Source organism: Hemitrygon akajei, chromosome 3 (assembly GCF_048418815.1).
Source record: "Hemitrygon akajei chromosome 3, sHemAka1.3, whole genome shotgun sequence".
Taxonomy (NCBI): domain Eukaryota; kingdom Metazoa; phylum Chordata; class Chondrichthyes; order Myliobatiformes; family Dasyatidae; genus Hemitrygon; species Hemitrygon akajei.
The window spans coordinates 92894395-92912679 of record NC_133126.1 but is presented as its reverse complement, the minus strand read 5'-3'; the positions used below and the strand labels follow the sequence as shown (position 1 = coordinate 92912679).

Sequence of the window (18285 nt, the reverse complement as noted above, 5' to 3'; positions counted from 1 at the left end):
GTGTAGAAAACTGTAAGGTCATCCACTGGTAGAAGGAATAAAGGTGTAGACTGTTTTCTAAACCAGGAACAAATTCAGAAATCAGAGGTGCAATGGGACTTGGAAGTCAGAGTGCAGAATTCCCTAAAGGTTAGCATGCAGGCTGAGTAAGTAGTAGAAAGGGAAATGCAATGTTAGCATTCATTTTGAGAGGACTAGAATATAAAGACAAAGACGTAATGCTGATACTTCACAAGACATTGCTCAGACCACATTTGGAGCACTGTCAGCAGTTCTGAGAACCATATCTGTGAAAGGATGTGCTGGCATTGGAGAGGGTCCAGAGGATGTTTATGAGAATGATCCCAGAAATGTAAGGGTTAATGAATGAAGAGCATTTGATGGCTCTGGGTGTGTACTCACTGGATTTTAGAAGAATGAGGGAGGATTATATTGAAACCTATGGAATATTGAAAGGACCAAATAGTTTGAGAGTTCAAACCATAGGTCACAGCCTCAAAATAGAAGGATGACCTTTTGGAACAGAAATGATGTGGAATTTCTTTAGCTAGAGTATTGTGAATCTTAGAAATTTGTTGTCACAGATGTCTGTAGAAACCATGTGATTTGCTATATTTAAAGTGGAGGTTTATAAGTTATTAATTAGTAAGGGTGTCAAAGATTAAGGATAAGGTAGGGCAATGGGGTTGAGGGGGAAAATAAATCAGCAGCTGTTAAATGGCAGAGCAGACTCAGGCCAAATGCCTAATGTTGCTCCAGTGCTTAATGGTCTTATGATCTTAACAGCAGATCAATGTAATTCTGTAACCTAAAATTATTCTCTTGTTGTTGTCTACAAACTTAATTATAGCTCCTGCATCCACATCCAAATCTGTAAGGGTCCCATCTTGATCCCAATGATACTCTACTGGTCACATATTTTCAATCATACAACCTGTTTCTTATTACTAAGTCAATGTTGGATCCAGTTTGCCAAATTGCCTCACTTATTAATCCAGTCTTCCATATAGTACCTTGTCAATGGCCTTACTAAAGTTTACATTGACTACATAGTATTCTTCAATTTATTTTGCAAAGTCAAGGTTAGTCAACAGAATTTCCCAGCAACAAGGCCATGTCAATTACTATTGATCAAACATTGCCTTTCAAAGTGTAGATTCATTCTTTTGCTTAGATTTTTTTCGAATAATTTAGCTATCATTAAAACTTCCCAGCTAAGTGCTGTGAAATCACTGCAGTACAGTATGTCTTTTCTGGTAGGCTCCCTGCAGGGTTGGCAAACAGCTCTTTTGCAACATCTATCCTCCAACTTCTGTCTAATTTCATAGGTAATCAAAACTGAGATCTGTTTGGCCGCCCTTAATCTTAAGATAGAATTTGACTGTGTTAGTCACCAAAGGAGCCACATACGACATCAGTAGGGAGATCGTGGGGATGATCCTCACTGGATGGACTTATTATACATTGCATTACATCTATGATAGTTGTGATGTGGTTGCATCATGGCCTGGTATGGAAATACCAATGCCCAGAAAGTAGTGGATATAGTGCAGTCCATCACGGCAATACATTCCCCATGATTGAGCACATTTACAAGTCTGCCACAAGAAAGCAGCATCCATCATCATGGACCCCCACTCTCCAGGCCTTGCTCTGTTCTTTCTACTACCAACGGGCAGGAGGCACAAGAGTGCCTCCCACTCCACCGTTACTTTACAACCATCAGGCTCCTGAACTGGTGTGGATTACTTTACTTACCTCAACTCTGAATTGAGCCCATAACCTACTGACTCATTTTCAAGGACTGTACAACTCATATTTTCAGTTTATCAGTCTTTGTTTATGTATAGTTTTTCATTAATTCTTTTCTATTTTCTTGTAAATATCTACAATAAACATGTCAGGGGCAAGTTTGTTTTTACACAGAGGGTGGTGAGTGCGTGGAATGGGCTGCCGGCAACGGTGGTGGAGGCGGATACGATATGGTCTTTTAAGAGACTCCTGGATAGGTACTTGGAGCTTAGAACAATAGAAGGCTATAGGTAACCCTAGGTAATTTCTAAAATAAGTACATGTTCGGCACAGCATCTATGTTTCTAATAAAATGAATCTTAAGTTAGTACATGTTGTCATATAAGTACTTTGATAATAAATTTACTTTGACTTTGATTGTTAAGGAGTCAATTACCTCTGCCATAGGGCATTGATGCAATTTTTTCATGGGGTGGTGTTTTAGCCACAATTCTATTCAGTTGATCGATTAATGATGTTAAAATCACCCTGGGGACAAAAGTGAGACTGTTTGCTAATCAGATCATCAGACAATACAGCCACCCATTTCCACATGAAATCTGACATCTAGATTTGAAATAAATCAAACAAATGCAATGGCTGTTATAGGTGTGAAACTCTGCCCTGTTGTAATTGCCTCCTGATTCCCCAAGGGGCTCTGCTCCATCTAGACAGCATGCCAGAGTGTAAAGGGTAACGAAAAGAACATCTGAATCTAGGATGAAGCAGATCCTCTAGATCTGCACATCTTTTACTGCCTAGGCTGCCACTTCTTTGAAGTTGCTAAACTGTGACTGCATTGTGTACTACTCAGAGGTAGAGCAAAAACTCATCAAGGGTTGTCGCACTACCTCTCTGGCCCCTAGTTAAAGAGTCCTGTGGGATATGATGATCTCCTGTTTGGAGATAATTTTACTTGTGTTTGCTATTATGTTAGTTACTATCACAGGTTCTATTCCTTTGAATTTACTTCTGCTTTGTTATTCATGCCATATTACTCTTGAGTTTCAAATTTGAATACCATTGGAAGGAGGAGTAGCATAGTCCTCATCCTGAGGCAGCATGGTAGTGTAGTGGTTAGCACAACTTTCTTCAATGCCAGTAGCCAAGGTTCAATTCCCACCACTGCCTGTTAAGAGTTTGTGCATTCTTCACATGTCCATATGGTTTACCTCCCACAGTCCAAAAACATACCAGTTAGTAGATTAATTAATTATTGTAAATTTCCCATGATTAGGCTAGGGTTAAATCGGGGGTTGCTGGTCAGCATGACTTGCAGGCCAGAAGGTCCTAATCCATGCTGTATCTCAATCAATCAATCAATAAATAAGTAGGAAGAATTTGCACATTTACTCTGTAGTTCATATTCATTCTCTCCAGGTATACTACAGCTAATGGAGATTCTGATTATGAATATGGTAAAGCAGCAGATGAACAAGCTAACCAAAAAGATCCATCTGATCCAAGACTGTCTTCTAAAAAGGTGGATGAATTCTTTCAACTTTTAAGTATTACGGATAGCTTACATGAAGGCACAAATACAGACAAGGCAAAAGGACTTAAGATGCTCTTGAAAAAAAAATCCACAGTAAGTATTTTTACCTTACCTTCAAATTTGCCTCCTCAGCTGGTCAATCCCAACTCTTCCTCTTTGACCAGAAAGATTGGCCATTCTGGTCCTGACTGGTTGATAATTATATGTAATCACTTCATATTTATGACTGAATTCTCCTGCTCAACAATCAATCAAATAGTGCTGAAACACAATTATAAATTAAATTGTCATCTGTAATGGAGGCACACTTCTAGCAAACGGATTAGATAGTGATTGGGATTGAGAATAACTTTTTCTTAATCTTTGATCTCACCATGGCCCTGTGTTCAATTACAATGCATTGCTGGTTGCTATTACAAGAATATGCAAGTTAATGTAGCCATTCATCTTGTGCCCTTTCAAACAATCGGTCCCAGGTGAGAAAATGAGCAGCTATGACTCTTAACAGTATTAGCAAAGCAGATTTGGAACTGTATAGAAGATAACTTGGTTTATACTCAAGTTGAATTTTACCATTATTTGGGTAAGCTGTATAAGACCATAGCTTGTGGATCAGTTTGTAATTGAATTAATCTTGATGGGGTTGCTATCTATCTTGTAATAAGATACGTGTAATGCCCATGAAGAACTATGTTCTGATTGTCTTGATTGATGGTGATATACAATTTCTAACATACTGAGAATGAGAGTGAGTAGGATAAAGGAGCTTGGATAAGGTAATTGGAAAAAAATTACATAGATCTGTTACCTTTTTCTTTGTTTCTAGGGAGGATATATACCGAATTCTTGATTGGAATGTTGCTGCATGATTTATGTAAACTATTTAAGATGTAGTTGTCTTTCTCTTTTTCATTTTAACCTCAGAAGGTGTTGACTTTTATTTTTATATAGTGCAGAACATGGAAGAAGTCTTCTGGTTTCTTTTTTTTCCATGTTGTCATGCCTTAAACACAGAACTGTTGCACTAGCCTATTAGTGATGGTTTATTTCAATTTTACCCTGCCTAATTTCTTCCATCAATTTGTAGATGAAGTAATTGGATAGTGATTTGTTTGATTCCCAGCTGATTTTTTCTAGTTCTTTTATACAGTGGATGTACAATATTTGGTATTAATTTCATTCTTCAGTTGTAGACCATCTTCCAATTATCTGACTGAATGGATGAATGGGATATCTGTTGGAGATTTCTGGCTTCTTTAAGATGTCATGCTAGACTCCTAACAAACTGCCTAAAGATAAAGATTAGCTTTATTTGTCACATGTACATCAAAACATACAGTGAAATGTGTCATTTGCATCAAACACTAACGCAATCTAAAATGTGCTGGGTCAGTTTGCAAGAGTTGCCATTTATAGCATGCCCATAACTTACTAACACACATGCTTTGGAATGTGGGAAGAAACTGGAGAACCTAGAGAAACCCCATATAGTCATAAGGAGAATGTACAAGTTCATTACAGACAGGTGGAAATAGAACCCCAGCCTCTAGCACTGTAAGGTGTTACATTAGCTGTTATGCTGCTGTGTCACCCACAGACTGTGCTTCATTTGTAATGCTTCGGATTTCATTACTTGGTAGGTTGTCAGCATCAGACTATAACATGATCCATCTTGATATTAGTGTCTCTGTAGTGTAATTCATGCATTTATGTTAATATGCATGTTCCTTGTTGCTTTTTGTCATGTGTTTAGTTCTAAAATATGAGAGGACAATGTGTCATAACTGTTTGCTATCTCTGTACACCAAAATAATAAAAGTGAACCTAAAGTTCCCATTGCTTGTCACCTTAATCCTCCCTCCTAGTTCCACTTTTATCTCTCAACCACATATAAATGAAGCTCAATGGAGATGGAGGAAAAAAAATCAACAATCCTCTTCAGATTAAGTACTTAACTCACTTTTTGTTCAATGATTGCATATCTTTACTGCTGCTATTTTATCATAAATTTGCTATTTACTGATGATCTATTTTCCAATTTCAGTCAACTCTCTCTGGCGCACTTTCTCGTTCTCTCTAGAACATTGACTGTTTCCAGTACATTCTACTTCCAACATCTCTGGCTCCATCATCTGAGCACCGGTGATCTCCAGGGCTGCATGTTCAGTTTGTAGATTGGTGTAAACACAAAAGCCTGAGACTCAAAGTGAACAACACTAAAGAGAGGATTGTGGACTCCAGGAAGGTGCAGGCTGACCACTCCCTACTGCACATCAGCAGCTTCTCCATGGACAGAGTGAGGAGCATGAAGTTTATTTGCGTGCATATTACTGTCAATCTCACCTGATCCCTAACACCACCTCTTTAGCCAAAAGAGCACAGTAGTGTCCCCACTTCCTGAGGAGACTGAGGCAAGCAAGGCTCTCACCCGCCACCCCCCGCCCCCAAATCTCACGACATCTGATCAAAGCACAGTGGCGAGTACCCTGACCAGCTGAATCACCATCTGGAATGGAAATTGTAACGTATTAGATCGCAAGACTTTGCAGCAGATAGTACTACTGAAAACGTAGTTAGGTTTTCTCCCATCCACCCCCCATTCAGGACATACACTCAATAGCCACTTTATTAGGTTCAAGAGTAGAACCTGTCCTGATCTTCTGCTGCTGTAGTCCATCTTTAAGCAGTCTTCTTAACACTCTGCTACCATCCAACACACATGTACATCCTGTCTGAATGTCCTGCCACTCCCCAACTCATAAACATACTCTTATCCTGCACTGGGTATTTCTCATCTTTTATTGCTGCTGTTTCACATTTATATGACTGTGTGTTTTATTATATAGTGGCAGTTGTGTTACGTAAAGTGTAAGGTGCGTTCTTATGTCATCTTGTCAGTCTTCGGGCTATACCACACTATGAGTTGTGCTCAAATTATCTCGTGACTGTATGTGCTGGATCATAGCAATTTGGGCTCTGTGTTTTGCACCTTGACCCCAGAGAAGCGATGTTTCATTTAGCTGTATACATGTGTATGATTGAATGCTAGTAAACTTAAACTTGAACTTTTTAATTCATATTTGTGTTAACTGTAGTTTATTTTGATAAATGTAAGCTAAACTTCAGTACCCCAAGGAATATAAACCAATGGGAAATGGTAATTTACACTGTGGCCACTTTAGGTAGAGAAGGTACATAATCAAATAGCTATTGAGTGTATTTCTGTATGTGTGTGGTCTTCTGCTGTAGCCCATCCACTTCAAGTTAGATATGTTGTGTGTTCAGAGATGTTCTCTGCGTGCCACTGTTGTATAGTGTGGTTATTTGATTTCTGTTGCCTTCCTGTCCACCTTGAGCCAGTCTGGCCATTCTCCTCTGACCACTCTCTTTAACAAAATTCTTTTGCTGACAGAACGGGAACTCACTGGATGTTTTTTGTTTCTCGCACCATTCTCTGTAAACTCTAGAGACTACTGTGTGTGAAAACCCCAGGAGATCACCAGCTTCCAAGAAACCACTTCTGGCACCAACAATCATTTCACACTCAAAATCACTTAGATCCTACTTCTTCCCCATTCTGATGTTTGGGCTCAGCAACAACTGAACTCCTTGATCATGTCTGTGTGCTTTTATGCATTGAGTTGCTGCTACATGATTGGCAGATTAAATATTTGCATTACCAAACAGGTTACGTAATAAAGTGTTATTTCTTGCAAGGTGGTTAGACTGTTGGCTGTCTTTAATTAAGCTCTTGCTTTTCTTTGACTTAGTTAACAACTGAAACCTGCTGAATGGTGGTCTGGATCTAAAAACCTGTCTGTACGGTACAAAATGATTATCTTTGGTCAATAACATTCTTTAGAGCAAAAGAATTAGTTCTATTCTCCAGCAGCTAAACTTGAATTCAAATGTGTTATTGAAAAAATTAAATATACCTTTTTGTATTTACAGTACAATATGAAGCCAAATTTCTGTTGGCGACTGGCTCGAGCCTACCTTGACATGGAAGAGATGTCTATAAAGAAAAATGAGAAGATATCCTATTTAGACCTAGGTAAATTATTTGGCTGATACTGCATCTTGTTTAAGGGATATTACAAAGCTGCCTTGGGTAATTCAGCTGACTTTAAACAAATATAGTATCTGAGCTATATCTTGCTATCAGGACAAATTGAGCCTGAGGACCTTGGAAGATCATTATCTGAGCATGCGAGAAGCTCATGGACAAATTTGGTCAAAATGTGCCTGAGCAAGGACCTGGATCCGTTGCAATTTGCCTACAGCCACAGCAGGTCTACAGGGAACATGATCTTCTGGTCCTCCACTCTGCCTTGGACCAGTTAGACAGCAACAATATCTATGGTAGGCTGCTGTTTGTCGATTAATACCATTAACCCCTCAGTACTAATCAACAAGCTTCAAAACCTGGGCTTCTGTAGCTGCCATTACAGCTGGATTCTAGTTAGTGTTGATTGGTAATAACGTCATCTTCTTGCTGACAGCCAACACAGGTACACTTAAAAGATGACTTCTGAGCCCACTGCTCAGACACATGGCCAGACACAGCTCAAATAAATTTAGCAATGTAACCACTGCTGTTGGCAGAATTTTAGCTGGTGATGAGGCATACAAGAGTAAGATAGATAGGCTGGTTGAGCAGTGTCACAACAACCTTGTACTCTTAAAGACCAAGGAATTAATTGTGAACTATTAATTAATTGTGGAGTAGGTAGGAGAGCACACACCTATCTTCATTGAGGGGTCAGTGGTGGAAAGGGTGAGCAGCTTCAAGTTCCTGGGCACCAACAGCTCAGAGGACCCATACTGGACCCAATATATTGATGTAATCATGAAGAAGGCACAGCAGTGGCTATATATCATTGCAAGTTTGAGAAGATTTGATATGTCACTAAATACTAGCAAATTTTTACAGGTGTATAGTGGAGTGCATTCTGAATGGGTGCATCACCACCTGCTATGAAGGCTTCAATGTGCAGAAATGAAAAAGGCTGCAGAGGGTTTTAGACTCAGCCACCTCCATCATAGGCACAACCCTCCCCAGCATTGAGGATATCATTGAAAGGTGATGCCTCAAGAAGATGGGATCAATCATTAAGGGCATTCACCACCATGACATGCATTCTTCTCATTACTACCATCGGGGAGGAGGTACAAGAATCTGAAGACCCACACTCAGTTTTTTAGTAGCAGCTTTTTCCCCTCTGCCATCAGATTTCTGAAGTGTCCATGAATCCATTTACACTACCTTGCTATTCCTCTTTTGCACTGCACTATTTATTTTTATTGTAACTTACAGTAATTTTTGTCTTAGACTGTACTGCTGCTACAAAACAAATTTCTTGAAATATGTCAGTGATAATAAATCTGATTCTGAAACATGGTCAGTGCATCTTTAGAGATGGGTAATGGCAAAGCTGTAATTCTACTCAATTAACACTATATGCGATGTTTTGTTTTAAGTAGTGAAAGAAAAGTGAGACAAACTTAATTAAGGGAGCCATTTTTTCATTTGTATTTGTTCCAGTTTGTTAGTTTTATTCCTATTCATATTCCTTGGTCATTCTGCCACCTGTGATGGGAATAAAATGCTGTTTTAAACTTACAAATAATTTTGTCATCATGTGGAGTGCTTCTTGGATCCAGTGAAGGGGGAAAAGTAAGCTTGGGTTGTCAAATCCAAGAAGCTGTTGATTGCTCCTGTGAAATTGTCTTCTCATGTAAAACAAATTATTCTTCAAAAAAGTAATTTACTTTAGTATAATGAACCTTCAGTATTTGTGCTTCTGTGTACTTTTGTTCATCTATATGCTGTGAGCTAAATAGAACTGAAAAATACAAAGAGGTTACAGACACAGGAGACTGCAGATATTGGAATCTGGATCAAACTTCTGGAAGAACACAGATCAAGCAGCATCTATAGAGACAAGGGGATAATTGACATTTCAGATTGGGACAGAGTATAAAAAGAAAAGATCTCAAGGCATAGGACCAGAGTTGGGCCATTAAGCCCATCGTGTCTGCGTCACCATCTGATCATGGCTGATTTATTTTTCCTACCAACCCTATTCTTTGCCTTTTCTCTGTAACCTTTGATGCCCTTACTAATTCAAGAACCTAATGGCTAGTGCAGTGGATAATGGTTAATTGAGACACATCAGGAGCAGTACATCCTGGCTCCAATTAGCTGAAGTTTCATGGAAATGGTTAAAAGGCTAACCACATTTTACTGAGTAAAAAAATGTATTTAAATGAAATGCAGCTTAAACTATGACACTACCAATAATAATACAGTACTATAACATTGTATTAGTTCCTAATAGTTATCAATGGAGGAATCTCTCCAATGTACGCTGCTGTGTGCTCTTGATTAACTGCAAATGAACAAAATCAACATAGACACATAATGCAGATAATGGACTACTTTCATTGCTGCCTTGCATGAAGTAGTGTTGTAATCAAATAATAAAGTTCTCCCAGCTAATGATGAGTGCTGTTAGGCAGATGAGTTTTAATTTTGTCTTGCAGGGTATTTTTTTTTCAGTAGTGTCAAGTCTTTTTATGGCATCTTCATAAGGGTCTTAATTACCAGAATCCACTGTCTATGGAAATGAGAAGGAAGGATAAGACGGGTTGGTTGATGATGGATAGAGTTAAAATTGATTGGTTAAGGGGGTGGTGATGGGACATGATGGAACCAGGTAGTGGAGGGGATACGAAATGTAAGCAAAAGAAGTAACACAGATAGTCAGGTATATAGGCAGTTGGAACCAGCAAAAGGGGAGTAGAGTAGGTTTTGTGGGGAAGGAGGGAAGAAAATATGAGGAAAGGGAGACATTGGACAGCAAGATAGCATAAGGGTTACTGCAGCACTTTACAGTACCAGCTGTAAGATAAGAGTTCAATTCCCACCACTGTAAGGAATCTGTACGTTATTCCTTTAACTGCAGGGATTACCTCCAAGTGCCCTAGGTTCCTCTTGATGCCCTGGTTTCTTCCAAAATTTGAAAGAAATATGGTTAGTTGTTAGTGAGTGAAGGGCATGTTATGTTGTGACCAGAAGCATGGCGATATTTGCTGCCTGCCTAGCCCAGTCTTCGGCTGATTTTGATTTGCCACAGAATGACATATTTCACGGTATGTTTTGATATACATGTAACAAATAAAACTCATCTTTTTTAAAGACTTTTTGATATATCTAATAACAATTTCCGACAGGATGACACCAGGCAAGAGAAATTTCATCTTCCATAGAAAGGTGTCAGATGTCAGATCTCTCAGTGGGAGAGCATTTTGGAGATAGTAGTCATAATACTATCACCTTTACCATAGCATTGGAGAGAGATAGGAACAGACAAGTTAGAAAAACATTTAATTGGAATAAGGGGAATAATGAGGCTATCAAGCAGGAACTTGGAAGCTTAAATTGGGAATAGATGTTCTCAGGGAAAGGTACAGAAGAAATGTGGCAAATGTTCAGGAGATATTTGTGTGGAGTTCTGCATAGGTACGTTCCAGTGAGACAGGGAAGTTATGGTAGGGTACAGGAACAGTGGTGTACAAAGTAAATCTAGTCAAGAAGAAAAGAAAAGCTTACGAAAGGTTCAGAGAGCTAGGTAATGTTAGAGATCTAAAAGATTATAAGGCTAACAGGAAGGAGCTCAAGAAGAAAATTAGGAGAGCCAGAAGGAGCCATGTGAAGGCCTTGGCGGGCAGGATTAAGGAAAACCCCAAGGCATTCTACAAGTATGTGAAGAGCAAGAGGATAAGATGTGAAAGACTAGGACCTATCAAGTGTGACAATGGGAAAGTGTGTATGGAATTGGAGGAAATAGCAGAGGTACTTAATGAATACTTTGTTTCAGTATTCACTATGGAAAAGGATCTTGGTGATTGTAGTGATGACTTGCAGCGGACTGAAAAGCTTGAGCATGTAAATATTAAGAAAGAGGACGTGCTGGAGCTTTTGAAAAGCATCAAGTTGTATAAGCCGCTGGGACCGGATGGGATGTTCCCCAGGCTACTGTGGGAGGCGAGGGAGGAGATTGCTGAGCCTCTGGCGATGATCTTTGCATCATCAATGGGGATGGGAGAGGTTCCGGAGGATTGAAGGGTTGCGGATGTTGTTCCTTTATTCAAGAAAGGGAGTAGAGATAGCCCAGGAAATTATAGACCAGTGAGTCATACTTCAGTGGTTGGTAAGTTGATGGAGAAGATCCTGAGAGGCAGGATTTATGGCTTTGTCAAGGGTAGGTCATGCCTTACGAGCCTTAGTGAAATTTTTTGAGGATGTGACTAAACACATTGATGAAGTAAGAGCAGTAGATGTATATGGATTTCAGCAAGGCATTTGATATGGTACCCCATGCAAGGCTTATAGAGAAAGTAAGGAGGCATGGGATCCAAGGGGACATTGCTTTGTGGATCCAGAACTGGCTTGCCCACAGAAGGCATAGAGTGGTTGCAGATGGGTCATATTCTATATGGAGGTTGGTGACCAGTGGTGTGTCTCAAGGTTCTGTTCTGGGACCCTTGCTCTTCATGATTTTTATAAATGATCTGGATGAGTAAGTGGAGGGATGAGTTAGTAAGTTTGCTGATGACACAAAGTTTGGGAGTGTTGTGGATAATGTGGAAGGCTGTCAGAGGTTACAGCAGGACATTGATAGGATGCAAAACTGGGCTGAGAAGTGGCAGATGGAGTTCAACCCAGATAAGTGTGAAGTGGTTCATGTTGGTAGGTCAAATATGATGGCAGAATATAGTATTAATTGTAAGACTCTTGGCAATGTGGACGATCAGAGGGATCTTGGGGTCCGAGTCCATATGACGCTCAAAGCAGCTGCACTGTTTGACTCTGTGGTTAAGAAGGCATATGGTGTATTGGCCTTCATCAATCATGGAATTGCATTTAGGAGCCAAGAGGTAATGTTGCTGCTATATGGGACCCTGGTCAGACTGCATTTGGAGTACTGTGCTCAGTTCTGGTCATCTCACTACAGGAAGGATGTGGAAACCATAGAAAGAGTGCAGAGGAGATTTACAAGGATGTTGCCTGGATTGGGGAGCATGCCTTATGAAAACAAGTTGAGTGATCTCGGCCTTTTCTCCTTGGAGTGACGGAGGATGAGAGGTGACCTGATAGTGGTGTTACAAGATGATGAGAGGCATTGATCGTGTGGAATAGTCAGAGGCTTTTTCCCAGGGCTGAAATGGCTGCCATGAGAGGACACAGGTTTAAGGTGCTGGGGAGTAGGTACAGAGGAGATGTCAGGGGCAAGTTTTTTATGCAGAGAGTGGTGTGTGTGTGTGGAATGGGCTGCTGGCAACAGTGGTGGAGGAGGATACAATAAGGTCTTTTAAGAGACTTTTGGATAGGTACATGGAGCTTAGAAAAATAGAGGGCTATGAGTAACCCTAGTAATTTCTAAGGTAGGGACATGTTTGGCACAATTTTGTGGGCCGAAGGACCTGTATTATGCTGTAGGGTTTCTGTGAAATAAATTTTGCAAGATTCAAGGCTTTGTGATTTGCTTGAGAGAATGCCTGTGATTTATTTATTTAAGTGAATGAAAGATTGTAAGGAGAAGATACTTGGGAAGCTGAAAAGTCTGAAGGTACATAAGTCACCTGGACCAGATGGACTACATCCCATGTTTTGAAATGAGTAGCTAAAGAGATTGTGGAGCCATTATTAAAGATCCTTCAAGAACTACTAGATTCTGGAATGTTTTCAGAGGACAGGAAGATTGCTCATGTCCCTCCACTCTTTAGTAAGGGAGGGAGGGAAACAAAAGATATAAGCCAGTTAGCCTGACTTCAGTGGTTGGAAAGATGTTAGAGTTCATTATTGAGTTCATTATTCAGGGTACTTGAAGGCGCTTGATAAGTAGGGCAAAATCAGTTTGGTTTCCTTAAGGGGAAGTCTTGGCTGCCAAATCTGTTGGAATTCTTTGAGGAAATAACAGGCAGGATATATAAAGGAGAGTTACCTGGATTTTCAATATGTGACAAAGTGCTGCATATGAGACTGCTAAACAAGATAAGAGCCCAAGGTATTACAAGAAAAATACTAGCATGTTCAGAAGATTGGCTGACAGGCAGGAGACGGAGAGTGAGAATAAAGGGAACCTTTTCTGGTTCACTGCCAGTGACAGTGTCAGACATGTACCATAGGGGTCAGTGTTGGGACTGTTCCTTTTCACATTATATGAATTGATGGTTTTGTGACCAAGTTTGTGAATGATGCCAAAGATATGTGGAGGGCCAGGCAGTGTTGAGGAAGCAGGGATTCTGTAGAAGTTCTTGGACTGATTAGAAGGCTGGGCAAAGAAGTGGCAGATGGTATACAGTGTAAGGAAGTTTATGGTCAAGCATTTCGATAGAACAAATAAAGGCATAGAATATTCTTTTCAAGGGGAAGCAAATTCAGAAATCAGAGGTGCAAAGGGACTTAGGAATTCTAGTTCAAAGTACATTTAGTATCTAAGTATGTATGTATTCTACAACCTTGAGATTCGTATCCTTGCAGGCAACCACAAAACAAAGAAACCCAAAAGAACCCATTTAAAAAAAATAGACTGCAAACACCCAGTGTACAGAGAGGAAAAATAAACAAATAAGGGAAACAATAAAAGTAAGTAAATAGCTTTCGGAACAAACGTGAGTCTGTAGACACAAAGCCTGGAGCAAACCTCAGCTCAGCACAGAGCCGAGTAGGCGTCACGGAGCCTGGAGCAGGTCACAGCCTCGTCTCAGTTAGTGCAGAACTGAGTAAATGTCGCAGTTCTCTCAGGCACGGAACCCAAAGCAGGCCTCAGACTCAGCTTCAGTTCAGCACAGAGCCAAATAATTATTGCAGAGCAGCGAGCAGAAACGGCCTGACCCATGCCTCTTGTCCTGACACCCTGTCTTCTCAGTCCATCTGGCCTAGCATTTAAATCGTCCAAACATCAGGTTGTTTCTCACACTAGGACCCAGGCCCTGTCACATCGATAAGCTTTGGGCTTGGACCCCACCATCACTTTTTGACCTATTCCCAATCTTTCCAAATTGGCCTTGCGCTTAGATCGATTAAACTTTGCTCTTGGTTTAGGTGGACGGGCCTTGAATCTGCCTCTCCTCCATTCTGTCTTTGCTGGACAGAGGGGACATGGGGAGAATGTTTCCAATAGTTTGAGTGTCTAGGACCAGAAGGCACAGCCTCAAAATACAAAGATATGAGATGAGGATTTTTTTTTTAGCTAGAGGGCAGTGAATCTCTGTAACTTATTGCCATAGATGGCTGTGGAGGCCAGGTTATGGGGTATATTTATGGTGGAAGTCGTTAAGTTCTTGATTAGTAATGGTGTCAGAAGTTACTGGTTGAAGACAGGAGAATGGGGTTGAGAGGGATAATAAATCAGCCAAATAGAATGGTGTAGACTCGATGGGAAGAAAGACCTAATTCTGCTCCAAGCAGCACACACAAAATGATGGAGGAACTGAGCAGGCCAGACAGCATCTATGGAAAGAAGTACAGTCAATGTTTCAGGCCAAAACGTCAAATGTACTTAATTCACAGATGCTGCATGGCCTGTTGAGTTCCTCCAGCATTTTGTGTATGTTGCTCGGATTTCCAGCATCTGCAGATTTTCTCGTTTTGAATTCTGTTCCTACATCTTATGGTTTTATTTCAGAGACTATTGAAGTTCAGATTTAGATGTTTCATATTTGGAATAGAAATTGTATGTGTCCTGCCTGAGAATGGATCTCTGAAAGTGAATGTGCTACTCCAAATGTGCATTTACAGTATATAACTAAAATATATTTTACACTTTGAATTATTATTTTTTATTACTGTTGTAATTGTACACCAGCCTTCAGGTTTTTTTGGGATTCATGACATACAAGAGCAAGAAATAAAAGCAGGCATAGGCTATTCAGTCTTTCTTGCTTGCTTCACCATCTTTAAGGTACTGCCTCTTATTTTATCTCAGTGTCTTTTCCGGCTCTAAACCTATATACCTTGACTCCCTTAAAATACAAGATCTTTCAGTCTCAGTCTTGAATATACTTAACAACTGAGTACCATGGCACTTTTAGATAGAAACTTCCAAAGCGCTCCACTCCATGGGTGAAGGAAGTTCTTCTCATCTACCTAGAATGGCCAGCCCCTTTTTTAATCCAGTCAGGCCAAACATCTCTCCATCTACCCTGTTAAGCCTTGAGATAATGTTATATGTTTCAATGAGATTACCTCTCATTCTTCTATAATTGAATATTTAGCTTCACTCTGATTAATCCTTCATATCACAAACCCACATTCTTGAGATAAATCTAATGAAACTTTTCTGCACTTCCCCTAATGCAAGTATATCCTTCCTTGAGTTGAGTAGGGAGACCAGCATTGCACACAATATTCCAGATGCATTCTTGTCGAAGGGCTAGATTATTAGAGCAGTACATTTCTACTTTTGTATTGAAATCTTCTTGCAATAAAGAGCATATTATTGTTTGCCTTCCTAAATGTATGCTTCACTATGTTAACTTTAAGTGACTCACATACAAAGACAATCATGACCCACTGAACAGCAAACCAAAATCTCTTTGCTTCTCCTATCCCTTTGGTCTGTCATCATGAGGAAAATATTTTGATATACCTTTCTCAAAATGAAGTGAATGGATTTGAGAACAGACCCCTTTTTCTTTGCTGTCACCTGACTTGCAGTCAGTTGCCAACTTGTGTCATAATGTTACTTCCAATTTTCACACAAATTGCTGGAGGAGCTCAGCAGGCCAGGCAACGTCAATGGAAAACAGTTGACTTTTTGGGTTGAGGCCCTACATCAGGACTAGAAATAAAGATGAGAAGTTAGAGCAAGAAAGTCAGCTTTTTCTATTTTCTCTCTGTGTTACCTAGATATGTATGCTTTGCAATCTGATTCTATCTTCCCATAATCTATCCCTTCAGTAGTTCCATTTATCGCCTTCCAGACTCTTTTTCATGCCCTGTCACCCACCTAGCTCCATTTGTCCATCATCCACCACCTACCAGTTCCTGTGTAATCCCTCTTTCTCAGCTCTTTATATTGGCTATTACCCAAAATATCAACCATCCATTTGCTTCTACAGATGCTGTTTGACCCACTGAGTTTTTTTTCTGTTTTTAGTAAATTTTGGTTTGAAGAAAATCCTATTAAATCCCATCTTTGCTGTTGTTAGTTGTGAGGAAATCTTGGGTTGATTAATTTAAGATTTCACACTTTTAAGAACAATATGAGATTGCTTTTCAACTCTTTGAGAATATTTTAATATATTGTTCAATCTTACTGAAACAAAGATTTAGCTTTTAGTATTGAAATTCAGTCTTTATTCATAATTTAAGTCAAATTGTTATTTGTGTGAATGATTCACTATTGGATCTAGCCCTGAAATTTGTCAAATTCAAGGAACTTAGCAATGATGAATTCAGCTTGTGGAGTGCTCACTATCCACCTGCTAAATGTTTGTCTTGTTATTTTTCATTCAGGAAAAGAAGTGGCAAAAACTGGTTTTCAGCTAGATGATTCATGTGCAGAATGCCACAAGTGGTATGTACAAAACTCTCCACACTGGAACAGAAATATTCAGTGCATGTAAATCAGAATAGAATTTTTTTTAGGATTCAAAAAAAATCTTAATTCAATGGATTGTAAATATCACAAGTTCTGTAGCAATTGCAGATTTTCAGTTGCTTGGATTTTTAGAAACTTTTGTAGGAAAGACCAGCAGATAGGAAAGTGATGAAGTATAGAATAAGTTAAAATCTTATTGAATATAGTGCTGATTTGAGGGGCCACAGGGTTACTTGTGTCCTTATGCCAGGTTTAGACCACAAGACCATAAGATATAGGAGTGGATTTGGGCCATTTGGCCCATCGAGTCTTCACCATTTCATCAGGGTTGATCCAATTTTCCTCTCAACCCCAATCTCCTGCCTTCTCCCTGTATCCTTTCATGCCTTGATCAGTTAAGAATCTTTCAGCCTTTGTCTTAAATATACATAAAGATTTGACCTCCCCAGCTGCCTGAGGCAAAGAATTCCACAGATTCACTACTCTATGGCTAAAGAAATTCCTCCTCATCTCTGTTCAAAAAGGATGCCCCTCGATTCTGAGGCTGCGTCTTCTGGTCTTAGACCCTCCCACTAAAGGAAACGTCTTCTCATCTCCAATCTATCAAGGCCTTTCACCATTCAATAGGTTTTAATTAGGTCTCCCCTCATTCTTCAGAATTCTAGTGCATACAAGCCCAAAGCCATCAAATGCTCTTCATATGACAGTCTATTCAATCCTGGAATCATCTTTGTGAACCTCCTTTGTACTCTCTCCAATTTCAGCATATCCTTAAGATAAGGGGCCCAAGATTGTTCACAATACTCCAAGTGAGGCCTCACCAGTGCTTCATAAAGTCTTAACATTACATCTTGCTTTGTATTCTAGTCCTCTTGGAATGAATGCTAACATTGCATTTGCCTTCCTCACCAGAGACTCAACTGCAAATTAACCTTTCAGGAATCCTGCACAAGGACTCCCAAGTCCCTTTGCACCTCAGTTTTTCTACTTGTTCTCCATTTAGAAAATAATCCACCCTTTCATTTCTTCTACCAAATTTCATGACCATACAATATCCAACACTATATTCCATCTGCCACTTCTTTGCCCATTCTCCTATTCTAAATCCTACTGTAGCCTCTCTACTTCCTTAAAACTACCTTCCCCTCCTCCTATTGTTACGAACCCCGTAACTGGGTCACTTACCAGCAAAGATAGAGAGGTCTGTTGAAATCTGATGGTACTATTTTTAACAGTGTTTATTAGTAAAAATACACAAAAATAATATCAATGCAAACATACAGATAATATACGTCGTCAATACTAAATCTAAAAGCGCGGGTATAATAATAATCAATAAGAAATAGCTCTATCGTTGTCTAGGGGATAATGTATTGTCCGATGGAA

The 18285-nt window shown here is 39.6% G+C and overlaps 1 protein-coding gene across 2 annotated transcripts in view; it reads left to right on the top strand.

The window, feature by feature from the left end:
* The window catches only part of LOC140725205 (regulator of microtubule dynamics protein 3-like), a 294527-nt gene that overhangs the window by 77260 nt on the left and 198982 nt on the right, over positions 1 to 18285 (top strand). For both annotated transcript variants that reach the window (XM_073040345.1, XM_073040344.1), the window contains 3 exons: positions 3172 to 3379; positions 7238 to 7340; positions 16815 to 16875. In XM_073040345.1, coding sequence (XP_072896446.1) covers positions 3172 to 3379; positions 7238 to 7340; positions 16815 to 16875 — 372 coding nt within the window. The remainder of the gene's footprint in view (positions 1 to 3171; positions 3380 to 7237; positions 7341 to 16814; positions 16876 to 18285) is intronic.